The 12,538-nt window shown below is 34.8% G+C and overlaps 3 protein-coding genes across 3 annotated transcripts; 1 reads left to right on the forward strand and 2 right to left on the reverse strand.

Annotated features, from left to right (window-relative positions):
• Positions 1 to 1,050: 1,050 nt before the first annotated feature.
• MONOS_13822 (uncharacterized protein) lies at positions 1,051 to 2,623 on the reverse strand (the record flags this gene model as incomplete). Its single annotated transcript, XM_067866561.1, has 3 exons — positions 1,051 to 1,554; positions 1,808 to 2,196; positions 2,335 to 2,623. The coding sequence occupies 3 exons, from the start codon at positions 2,621 to 2,623 to the stop codon at positions 1,051 to 1,053; spliced, it is 1,182 nt and encodes a 393-aa protein (XP_067718923.1).
• Positions 2,624 to 2,758: 135 nt separating this feature from the next.
• Positions 2,759 to 3,328, reverse strand: MONOS_13823 (uncharacterized protein; the record flags this gene model as incomplete). The annotated part of the gene is made up of 1 exon (XM_067866562.1): positions 2,759 to 3,328. One exon carries the CDS (start codon positions 3,326 to 3,328, stop codon positions 2,759 to 2,761), a length of 570 nt encoding a protein of 189 aa, XP_067718924.1.
• A 4,965-nt stretch (positions 3,329 to 8,293) lies between these two features.
• Positions 8,294 to 9,828, forward strand: MONOS_16326 (uncharacterized protein; the record flags this gene model as incomplete). The annotated part of the gene is made up of 5 exons (XM_067869242.1): positions 8,294 to 8,344; positions 8,487 to 8,735; positions 8,818 to 8,890; positions 9,014 to 9,371; positions 9,435 to 9,828. The coding sequence occupies 5 exons, from the start codon at positions 8,294 to 8,296 to the stop codon at positions 9,826 to 9,828; spliced, it is 1,125 nt and encodes a 374-aa protein (XP_067718925.1).
• Between the last annotated feature and the right edge of the window lie 2,710 nt (positions 9,829 to 12,538).

Here is a 12,538-nt window from a genome sequence, read left to right on the forward strand (position 1 = left end):
TTTTTTTTTTTTCGTAACTTCGAGAATTCTTGAGTTTCCGAAACATGCACCTTCTTTTCCCTCATACATATCTTTGTCAATTTTCTGTTTTGTCAATTTTTGTATTCATTTCACATAAGATCGCTGAATATTAGTTCTCTATTTATGCTTTTTCTTTCGATCTTAGCAGCAAGCATTCAAAAACGCATTCTGTGCCTTAAAAAGCAATTCCTCAAGAGAGGATTGAAGATTAAGTGAATTCGAAGAAGCAGATTAATTAACTATCAGAGGCGCAGAACTGTTCAAAGAAGAGTGTGAAGATAACAATGGAATAACCTGATCGTTTAATGAATGATTGAATTTAGTATTAGATAGTGGTTTTATCCACACATGAGAAAATTCACTTGTTGAAAAGAGTGAACACATGGAATTTCATGAAAGACATAGAGCAAAAGAAAGAAAAGATGTATCTGGAGAACTCATTGATGATGAAGTCAGAGTTGAAGAAGGAGAAAACATAGAATTCGATGAGAAAGAAGAAGAAAGGAAAGACGAGCCAAGCAGCGGAGATTGAATAAACGATGAATAACTTGAAGAAGTCACAGAATTCTGAAACGTTGGAGATTGAACAGAAAATGAAGAGTTGGAATTCTTTGGAATAACACAACGAGAAAGAATAGGAGACGAATCTGACTTTGCCAGAAAACTTGCGAAAGAAGATGAATTGCAAATTCTGTTCTTTGCACAGTTTTCTTCTTCTCCTTGCTCTTTTTCTATTTCCTTTTTCCAGTTAATCTATTCCGCTTGCTTTTTGTTATTAACATTTCCTTTTTCTCTCTCTCAGCTCTTTGCTTATCAATAATAATGTTCACTCCTTTTGAAGCCGAGTCTACAACTTTTGAATGCTCTTCATCCACAACCGACAAATTATTCAGCATCAACCTCTTCTTCTTCCTCTTCCTCCTCTTCCTCTTCGCTTCTGCTTTCAGATTCAAATCCTTCCTCGTTCTCCTTTGCAGCTATCTCTCTCATCTCATTCCACGCATCCTGGTCTGCATCTTCGTACGCAAGTCACTTTTTTATCAGCTCGCCCAGCCACATTTCTCTTCTTAGGCGCTGCGGCTTCTGTGACAACATTAATGCAGCTTTCTTTTTCTTTGCGGTTGCTTGCTGTTGTGAGGGAACAGGATACACAGGAAACGAATGCCTTGAACTGGAACGCGGAAGCAACGCATCTGAAATCAATGGCCTCTTTTGAACAACAGCAGATTTATTCACATTTTCAATAGGAAGATTTCCTGTTTGCTCTTTGGGTGGAACCTTTTTTCTTTTTAATTCTGTCTTTCGCACATGTTCTTTCACCTGGTTGACTGCATCCAAAGGATCAAAGGCGATTTGCTCAGACGAAGAAAGGTGCAATTTGTTTGGAGTTGAAGGACTTTTCCCTCCTTCCAGTGCAAGTGGCCGAATAGCAGGAGGAGTTGAAGCAGAAGATGGATGAACAGCTTGAGATATGAGGGAAGGAGATAAAGAAGTTCTGATGGAAGGAAAAGATTGTTGTTGGATGTTCAAAAACTTGAAAGAATTGACAAGCGAAGAAGTGCAGTTAGAGAGAGGATGAAGGGCAATGTTTGAATTTGAAGTGAAATCAACAGCTGAATCTCAAAGCGCAACCAAATTGTGGGTAGGGTGTTTCTGTATCAGATCCATCACCTTTGAATACTTCTTCAACGTGAAGAAAGATGCCAACTTTGAGAACTACAACGTATCTCTTCATCCAGGCACGCTGTTCTGACTGAATGTTCTAATCCCTTTCTCATTCTGAAACATCAAAGGTGATCCTTTCCCTGTTCCTTTCCTTCCCTTCCTGTGTGTCGCTTCTGCTTTCTCTTCGCAGTTCCGCCTGGCTTAGCTTTAGCCCGCTCTTCAGCGCGCTCATCAGATCCAGTATTGCTCTCGTCTGCCTCGTATCGGCAACCGCAAACACAGGCACTTTTCGCATCTTCCACACAAATTGCACATTTTCCTCGCTTTTGATACGCACATAACGGCAAAACACATCCAATTCATCGCTCAAATCTTCCAATTCAGAATAAAAGAGGTCATTCCTCATGCAGTCCAATTTCCGCTCTCTTGTCAAAATTGGCGTTTGGCTTTCTTTCGCCTCTTGTTGCGCCTCGCTGGCCATTTTGTTCTCCTTCTGGTTGGTAGGAGTACCTGTCTCAATGTGTGGTTGCTGTATTCATCGGATGCTGCTAATTAGATTTTTGTCTTTTTCTTCTTTCTCCATTTTCCTGCGCTCCCACTCATCTTTCTCACTCATCTTCTTCTGTATCTCCTGCAGTTTCATCAGACAAAGCAGTTTTTCTCTCTGATCATTAGATTCCAATGAATTACACGTAATCTTCGCCTCTTCATCGTCCACCTTCCCATTCTCATTCTGAAACTCATCTTGCATCGCCCTTGTCACTTCTCTGTTGAAATTCTTCATCCCCATTTCACCCAATGTCACCACTCCTACTCCAACAACAACAACAGGTAACAGCGACATTGTAGCTGCACCAACAGCTCCTCTCCCCATCTCCATCTCTTTGATGAACACAATCAACGCTCTCCTTCCAACACATCTCCATCCGCCTTCCATACGCTTCCCTCGTGTTAAATGTATCGTTCCAAAGGGATCTCTTGCAGAATAATATTGCCTAGGCAGTGGAGAAGGAGATCGAGTTGGAGATGGAATTGTTGTTGAGTTCAGTTGCTGCTGTTTTTGCTGCTTTTCCTATGAAAAAGGCTCTGGTTTTGGCTCATTATAATTCGTTTCGCCTTTTTTGTTGTTTTGAATAGACTCTTTTGTGTTTGTATTCTTTTCTGTTTCCGCTTGATTATCTTTCTTTTGAAGTCTTTCAACACTTTCTTGAGCTTCATTGTTTTCATTTCCTTTCTTTTTCATCGAAATACTTTGTTTTGTTTCAGTATCATTTGCATCATCGTTGTGTGCTCCTTCCTTTTCACTCATATCGCTCTCCAAACTTTCAGTTGATTCGTCATCTGATAGAATTCCCCCAACATTCACCACATTCCCATAGCTCATCAGCTTCAGAATATTCTTATCATGTGCATTGCCCTCTTCATACAGCCATCCATCCCCCGAGCTTATTCCCCACCAGTCGCAGTCGTCTAACTCTTCTTCTCTTCTTCTGAACACTTTCACAATCTCCTGTATCTTCCTCTTCTCCCTCCTCCTCTTCTTCTTTCTTGTTCTGTCTGTGGAGCTTATCCAGTACTTTATATAGTTCTTTTCTTGACTTTTCAATCTTTTACACGGTGATTTTGTTCTGTAACATTTCATATTTCTGATACACTTCCTAATGAAGTGAAATATTGATAATTTGATAATTATTTCATATCACACATTAACAGCAATACAATAATTGATTTTTGAGTATTTTGCAAATTAATAATAAAAACAAACTTTGTTAAAAATGAACAACAGTTATCAAAGTCACATTGAATAGTCTTTCTGTTTGTTTCATCAAAAATTGTCTATGTGCCAAACAAAATAACCAGTTTCTAAACAAATAGGTCAAAATTCTTGAATTAATGAAAAATAACAACGATTTGTTCCAAACCTTTTATGTAGCTTTGACATTATATGTCAAACGTTCTCACATATTAAATATATCGAATGACTGTAAAATAATAAGAAAAATCTTCGAAGACGGTGCATGGGAAACAATTCATTTCACACAACACTTCATCCCAAATAAAAAATATGTTAAAAAACAAATTATTACCAACTTTTTCCACTAACAGATTTTCAAAAAAAGCATCAGACATGTTTATTATTGTTATTTATTCACATTGAGCAAAATAGATCATGGTATTCTTAATGGCGCCATTAATAATAATTTGTATTTTTTATGATCAAAAATTTCAAAAATGAATGACAATTTTTTATTTTTGTTTCATTTAATTTGTAATTATTATTGCTTTATTAATGCAAACATGTCATCAAAAATTAGTTTTGATTTTTTTAATGTTTGAATAAAGGTGAAAAAAAAATTAAATAAAATGCAATCTTTTAATGGTTTTTTTTAATAAAAAATATTTATGAAAAATTAAAAATTAATTACAAAAAAATAAATTTTTATTCAGTAAGTTGATAAAATGTAAATCCAGACTTCCATCCTTCCAGTGATAAATTTTTCCAACACTGATTCCATTTATCTAGTGCTAGCAGTGACACAACCTCATCGTCGCATTCAAAGAAAATGCTTTTCTCGTCAATCAAATGCTTTCTATCCTTCACAATTGCAATGAAATGTCCATCTTTGAATTTTGATGTTGAATGAATCACAGTTCCACAAAGCTGATATTTTGCTGTTATCATATCATTATCAGAAAAGAATTTCAGGGAAGTTTTTGATTTCAAAGGATCAAAAAAGCAGATATCAAAAGGGCCATTTCCTTTTTCAGCAACAAACAGTTGAGTTAGAGGGGGATTGACTGATGAAGGTGTCGGATTGTTATGAAACACACACATACCACATGGAAAAGCATCAAGCCTGATCCATTTCAATTCAATTCTTCCAGTTGAACATTTTCCACACATCTGTTTCTGTTGATCCTCCTCCTCTTTGACAACAGAAAAATAAGAATTTAAACCTTCAACAATGTCAGCGTTTGATATTGGCACCTCCAACATTATTCCCCTTGGCTTTGAAGTCAATTGATTACAAGACTGACATTTCATAAACTTGTGACTGTGAAGTTGAAACTTTTTAATAACACCATCATCCTCCTCCGACAATAACTCCAAGAATTTTTCATATGTTGAAAGAGAACCTTTAGGTTCCATCAATGGTCCAAAATTATTCTCATACATTTGAATCATTCTCTTCGTTCCCCAATAGAATTTCTGAAAATCACACCCACTCAAACATTGCAGAACCAATTGAAGCGATTGTCGATCTGTTAAGTTCTTTTTGCTCGAAAAGCTCCTTCCCAAATCCAGAGATGCAAAACATTGACACAATGAACTGAATGAACAAGTCTTTCCCAGATTCCTCAATCCTCTTTTCGAAATTTTGTATTTGTAAACACAAGATCTTGAACCTATATCACCATCAATCACATGCATTGATAAACAGTCGATAAATCTCTCAATTGGTGCAAACATCAGATAAACAATGTCAGTTCTTGAAGGATTTTTTGAATTGGATTCCATATCGTCATCTTCGTTTGAAGATATTTTCTTTTTGCTGTGAAAGAGTGTTGCTAACTCTGGCTCTAAGGGTGATGAAGTTGACAAAGTTAAAGAGGGAGAGGAAGGGGAGGAGGAGGAAGAAGAACAAGAACAAGAAGAACAAGAAGAAGAGGAGGAGGAGGAAGAGGAAGGAGAGGAGTGAGATGGAGGAGAAGGAGAAGGAGAGGATGAAAATAAAGGAGAGGAAGAGGAAGAGGAGGATGAGAGAGAGGAAGGAGAGGAGTGAGATGGAGGAGAAGGAGAAGTGGAAGGGGAAGGAAAAGGAGAAAGAGAAGAAGACAAAGAGGATGAGGAAGAGGGGGAAGCAGGAAAGGAAGCAGATGAGGATGCGGATGAAACTGTTGAAGGATGAATATTCGAAGGAGTTAATGGAAAAGAAGATGGAAATGATGGGGAGGAAGAAGATTGAAATGAAGATGGAGAAGCCATATGTAAAGGATGGAAAGAGGATAAATTTGAAGGATAAGGAAAGGATGAGGAAGAAAATGAAGTCGATGGGAATGAGGAGGAGGAAGGAGATGAGAATGATGGGAAAGGTGAAGAAGATGATGGAATTGATTTTTCTGATGGAGGAAAAGCAGAAAACATAAAAGGAGATGGAAAGGAGAGAGGGTTGATTGAGGAAGATGAGGATGATGATAATGTTGAAGTTGATGATGATAATGAAATTGATTTTGGAGTGTCATTGTGTGAAATGTAATCTTCTGAATCTTCCATATCCATTTCAATTGATTCAATTTTTTCATTTTCTGCTCCAAAATATCCAAAATACGATTTAGAAGAATTAAGTTGAGAAGAACGTTGTTTCCTTTTCATTAGCGGTGTTCTATCTGTTGACATTGCTTTCTTTTGATCGAAAAAGGATGCTCGAAAAGTCGGTGGTTTTATTTCAAACACAAACTCTTGGCTTAGTGTCTGCTGAGAGAATTCTTTTGTCAGAATCAATAGCATTTCACTTTGTAATTCATAGGAGAGGCTATTGAAAACATGACTCAGCTCTTTTATGGTTCGTTACAGCGGATCAACATATTGCAAAATAAAAAAATAATAATAATAAATATTTATAAATCAAAAAAAGAATATTTAAAAAAAAACATTGTATAAAGAAAAATAGCTTAAATTAAACATAATTAAAAAAAGACACGCCATTTGATGATTTCAATAAACTTCCGAAAAGTTGCCTTTTTACTTGTGTTTGTTGGAAAAACATAAATGAAACCATTTCTGCATGAGCGGGTGACATCTTTTGAAAAAAATTTGTGAGTTGGACCATATCCTTCTGCAGGCTTCTAAATTCAAATCCATTATGAACCCTTTTAGCAGACAACATTGTCGATAAACCGATCCAATCAATGAAATTGCAATATATGGGAATTTTTTTTTATGAGAAATGGAACTCATAAAACAATAAAAAAATAATAAAAATCAAATTCAACCAAAAATGTAAAATTTCTGACCAATAAAAAATTGAACACAAAAAAATAAACAGAGATTATCTAATTTTGAACAAATATTAAATTAGATTCGATAAAAAAAATAAAAAAAAAAAATAATCGAAGTTTATTAAAAATTTCAAAAAATTTTTTTCTTTGCAAAAAAATAAAAATCAACTTAAATTGTCTTCTCATTATTTGAAAATTCAAAAATAAAATTAAAATACTTCAAAAAAATAAATATTTTTTATTTTAATAAAAAATAATTTTATTAATTTTTATATCACTTAATAAATTATTTTAATAATTAATTGACAACATATATATGGCATGTTTGCATTAATAAAGCAATAATAATTACAAATTAAATGAAACAAAAATAAAAAATTGTCATTCATTTTTGAAATTTTTGATCATAAAAAATACAAATTATTATTAATGGCGCCATTAAGAATACCATGATCTATTTTGCTCAATGTGAATAAATAACAATAATAAACATGTCTGATGCTTTTTTTGAAAATCTGTTAGTGGAAAAAGTTGGTAATAATTTGTTTTTTAACATATTTTTTATTTGGGATGAAGTGTTGTGTGAAATGAATTGTTTCCCATGCACCGTCTTCGAAGATTTTTCTTATTATTTTACAGTCATTCGATATATTTAATATGTGAGAACGTTTGACATATAATGTCAAAGCTACATAAAAGGTTTGGAACAAATCGTTGTTATTTTTCATTAATTCAAGAATTTTGACCTATTTGTTTAGAAACTGGTTATTTTGTTTGGCACATAGACAATTTTTGATGAAACAAACAGAAAGACTATTCAATGTGACTTTGATAACTGTTGTTCATTTTTAACAAAGTTTGTTTTTATTATTAATTTGCAAAATACTCAAAAATCAATTATTGTATTTTTTTAAGTGACTGAAGTGATGATAAGAAGATGAATGAAGTTATTAAACATTATATGGGTTATTCTTTTTGAAAAGTCGCAAATGTTTAATTATCAAACAAATCAAAAATTTCATATATAGCTCAAATTTCTGTTTCTTCTCACGAATTTTCTTAAGAATGTTTGAAATAGCATTATCAAGATATTGATTCCATGTTTGTGAAGTTTAGTGTATGTCAACAAATTTTTGAGCAAAATATGAAATTTTTGGTTAATTGGAAAATTAAACATTTGCGACTTTTCAAAAAGAATCACCCATATAAATAAATATATTTCTTCAAGAAAAATTGGAAAGGCTTATTGAAATGTTTTGTGTTGTTTGCTTTTTCGTTAATTGTTTTAAATTATTTTATTTAACTTTTGAGTATATTCAAATAAAGATGCTCATCCCTGTTTATCTGCAATTAAATAATTTTCATTCTCTGTTCCATCATTCATTCAGAACCAACCGATGAGAGATATCGTCAACAACTTGTGCATTTTTCTCTTGTCTCTTCAGCATATTCCTCCTCTTCTTCTTCCCCTTCTTCTGTTTTGACTGATCTGTCTATTTGGCTGCTTAACGGAATCATTTATGCCAGAACACACGAAATAATCAAATAGTTTTAACTCCCAGTTCTTCGCATATTGAACATATGCAGTGTTGTGCGTGTGATTGAAATGACAAAGAGAAATGAAATTGTTGTCCAGAGAAATTCAACGCTGATAGAGGTATTTACGATCCGTTTCAATCTGCTTGAATTTCTCCTGCTTCTTCTAAGATGTTGCAGAATTGAGAAGAAGAGAAAGAAACCAGCGAAATGCGACGAATGCAATTCAAACTCAATGTGACTTCATTATGTGTGGCGACTAGCCTGGCGATCCTCCCCTCTGCAGCTGTTGTGGATGTTCACCTCTACAACATGGAGAAAGTGATTGCGTAAAAGATCTTTCATTGAACCAGTTGAACCACACGTTTGCCCACGAGCTCACTCCAGCCGACGAGACATTCAACCGCAACGATGGGCTGCTCTACACAGAGGCTGGCATGCGCTTGCTGCTGGATCTGTTGCATTTTCCTTTCAATTTAGGTACCAATCCGCTGCTATATAAAGACACAGAGGTGTTTGTGTGTGTGTGTGCAAAGCAACATGAAAATATCCTATTGATTAGCATACACACAATTTTACAAATTTTAATGTAAGAGTGGAGTATTGAGTGGAGGTTGGAAATATGAGGAAGGTGATGATGCATCAGATGGGAGGTGTGGATTTGGAGGTAATGGATGAGGAGACGCAATTGGAGGAGAAGGAGGAGGAAATGATAACAACAATGGATGAGATGGAAGTGGTGGAAATCAAGGAGAAAACAATTGAGAATGAATATGTACCATTTCAATAGATCCACGCGAGGGACATCTTGAAACAGGAGAAGAACATATGTATAGATTTTCATGTGACCCCCACAACGAAAATATTGATCAAGCATCGTTCATCTGGCAACTGCGAGGAGGAGCGAAGCAAGTGGTGAAGGATATAGCATGCCAGATACTGAATCAAACCGAAGCGCATGTTGTGTTTGAGAGTGGACGAGGTGCAGAGACGACGGCGATGCACTTTCTGGAGCAGGTGCTTATCGGTGAGGTGGATGCACCAATGAAGTCGATTGTGCTGCGGAACGAAGGTTGGACGAGCTTCAACGATAGATTTGATCTGACTGAAGTGGAGCGTCTGAATGCGTCTGCGTCTGATTTCCCTCCGTTTGAATGACTTTTCATGGCAGGGATTGTGCAAGTGCATGAAATGTGGCCAACAAATTGTAGCTTCCGTCCGCTGATGCAAAGAGGTTATTTGGAAAGGATTCCGATCAATCTGGGAAGCAGATTCAGCTCGATGAGTGAGATTAACGCGAATGTTGGAATAGGAGGAGTAGGGGGAGGAGATGGGAATGTGAATGGAACGAATCATTCACCATCATCGAACAATGGAATAGTGATGGGAATTGGTGGAGCACAAGGAGGAGCACAAGGAGCAGCCGGAGGAGGAAGTGATGGAACAGAAGGAATAACTCACATGAAAACAGTTCTGCAAGCGCTGCTGGAAGGCGACGGTTTCATCGCGAAGGAAGGAGCAGAGCCACTTGTGGATGAGAAAAAGACAGCAACTCCATGTTCCTCTTTCTCCGCTTCCTGGCCAGCTATGCTTATTGTCACATGAGCGAATTGGCTTTGGGAGTGTGGCAGGTGGGAGCATCGAGCGGAGGCTGGTGTGTCTGGTGTGTCTGCGTGCGAGGAGCACTCTGCACTGCAGAAGAGGGCGTGTGAGAAAGGAGAGAAGAGAGGAATAATATTTGATACAGAAGAGAGTCGTCCACTGATCAAGTCGGTTGCTGCGATAATTTAACCGATTGGGGGAAAAAGAACAAAAGGAGAGAAATGTGTGTATGTGTGTGTTGTGGAGTCGCATGTTCTTAAAGGCTGTTTAAGTTGAAGAAATTTCATTTCAATGAATTATCACTATCGTTATCTTCACATTTTCGATCTCAAATTGTTATTATCTTTTTCAAATTAGAATGAAGTCGGTGGTGAAATTACAAAAAAAGCGAAGCAGAAATGGATGATTATTGGCATTTGGAGAAGAAAGTGATCAAAAAGAGGATATATGTGTTTTAATTGTGATCGATGAATAATTATGTGAAAAAGAAAATAAAGGAAGATTTGTGAAATGAAACAAAGAAAAAATTAAAATTGTTTATTCATTGTTATTGTTTCATCTCGGATATTTCAAAAAGAAAATGAATGAATAATTGTTGATGTTCAAACAATAATTTAACTTATTATTTTTATTTGTTCATCAGTTAAACAAATAATCTCTATTCAACACATCTGTGCAGTATTTAAAAATTTTTATCTCTCTCTCTCTCTTTTTATTATTTACTCATTTCAGAATTTTTTATTTTGAAATAATTTTTTTTATTTCTATTTGTTATCAAAACTAATTTATTTTAATGGCTATTTTCATTTTTTGATTTTTTTACAGGAAAAAAAATATTTAATAATGAAAACGAACTTTAACAAAAAAATGAGTTAATCAATTCGAACTGGAAAAAAAAAGCAAAATGACAACTCGGGATTTTTCTTTATTTTTTGTTTTTTAGAAAAAAATATTTTTTCGAAAATGACTAATAACTTTATGTAGTTCAAAAACATCTGCATCATTTTATTTTTCCAAATAAAAATAATCACAAAAATGATGACAAGCTCAAATGAGAAGTGTGATCAGTCACTTACAGATATATGAAAAAATGAGTATGATTAATCATTTCGATGCAGATGATTAGTATTTGACAAAAACAAGAAGGAAAAATTTTGCAAGAGGGAAAGTTATTTGATAAAGAATGATCGAAATTTTGATCTATCATTGTGTTTCTTTTTTTCTAATAACTTTCCCTCTTGCAAAATTTTTCCTTCTTGTTTTTGTCAAATACTAATCATCTGCATCGAAATGATTAATCATACTCATTTTTTCATATATCTGTAAGTGACTGATCACACTTCTCATTTGAGCTTGTCATCATTTTTGTGATTATTTTTATTTGGAAAAATAAAATGATGCAGATGTTTTTGAACTACATAAAGTTATTAGTCATTTTCGAAAAAATATTTTTTTCTAAAAAACAAAAAATAAAGAAAAATCCCGAGTTGTCATTTTTTTATTAATTAATAATAATTCCATAATAAATTGTAATAATCACTTGAATGTCATTTTCAAAACAGGAGTCAACTCTAAATTCACGGTGCAACGTTCTATGGAAAGAAATACAACGCATCGGTGGAAATGACGTTGATTCATTGCTCGTCTATTTGTTTTACAACTACAGAAAATCATCTGCAGTTATAAATGATTAACTGAAATCCTTGAATGGTTTGGACTTCAAAATTTTTTGATTGATAATAACTTGAATTTTTCTCTTGTAATAGAATTTTTTAATTAATATTTGTTATTTTGTTATTTAAAAAACTTAGAATATTACGAAATTCTTCTGAAAGATCTCTCAGTTGTGTACAAGTACGCACAATTACATACGCAAACGATGATCCTACAAGCACTGACGCGCAACGCATCATTATCTGAGCTTCTGGACTATGGATTTGACATTACTGAAGGAAAGTTTAATTATGCAAAACAAACTCTTACAAAAAACCAAGGATTTTTAATTCCGGCACAATTGCCTCACGCACCATCGTGTAAAAGTGGTTTGTATTGTATTTTTCTATAATTTCATTTTTAACTGTCTTTTTGTTTATTCATTTATTTAACTTTTTTGAGGTCTTAATGAACAAGATTGGGAAAAGGGCAACAATTGGATGTTGGCCCATTCCACAGAAGCATCAACGTCATTGCAATCAGCCAAGAAAAGATCAAAAAAGGTTCCAGATTACGCACAGTTCATTGAGGAATCTGCATGGGATAATATTATCATTACAGAAAAAAATAATTCTCACAATATACAATCTTCTCCATCAGAAAAATTATGCCAACAAAATAAAAAATCAAATATTATATCAGAAAAAAAATCTTCTCCATCTCATGCAGTTAACGATCCTATTAACACTCCACTTCGAGCTGAAAGATGGACTACAAAAATCAAACAAAATAATACACTTCATTACCGTCGAACTTCTCCATCACCAATACCATTTCATAAACTAGTTAAACGAAAATCTCCCATTTCATCATCATCTTCTTCCTCTCCTTCTTCTTCCTCCTCCTCCTCCTCCTCCTCCTCCTCCTCATCTTCATTTTCATCATCATCTTCGTCATCATCATCTCCTTCTCCCTCTCCCTCTCCTTCTCCTTCTCCTTCTCCCTCTCCCTCTCCTTCTCCCTCTCCCTCTCCTTCTCCTTCTCCTTCTCCTTCTCCTTC

This window comes from Monocercomonoides exilis, assembly GCF_001643675.1.
Source record: "Monocercomonoides exilis strain PA203 chromosome Unknown scaffold69-233226, whole genome shotgun sequence".
NCBI lineage: Eukaryota > Preaxostyla > Oxymonadida > Polymastigidae > Monocercomonoides > Monocercomonoides exilis.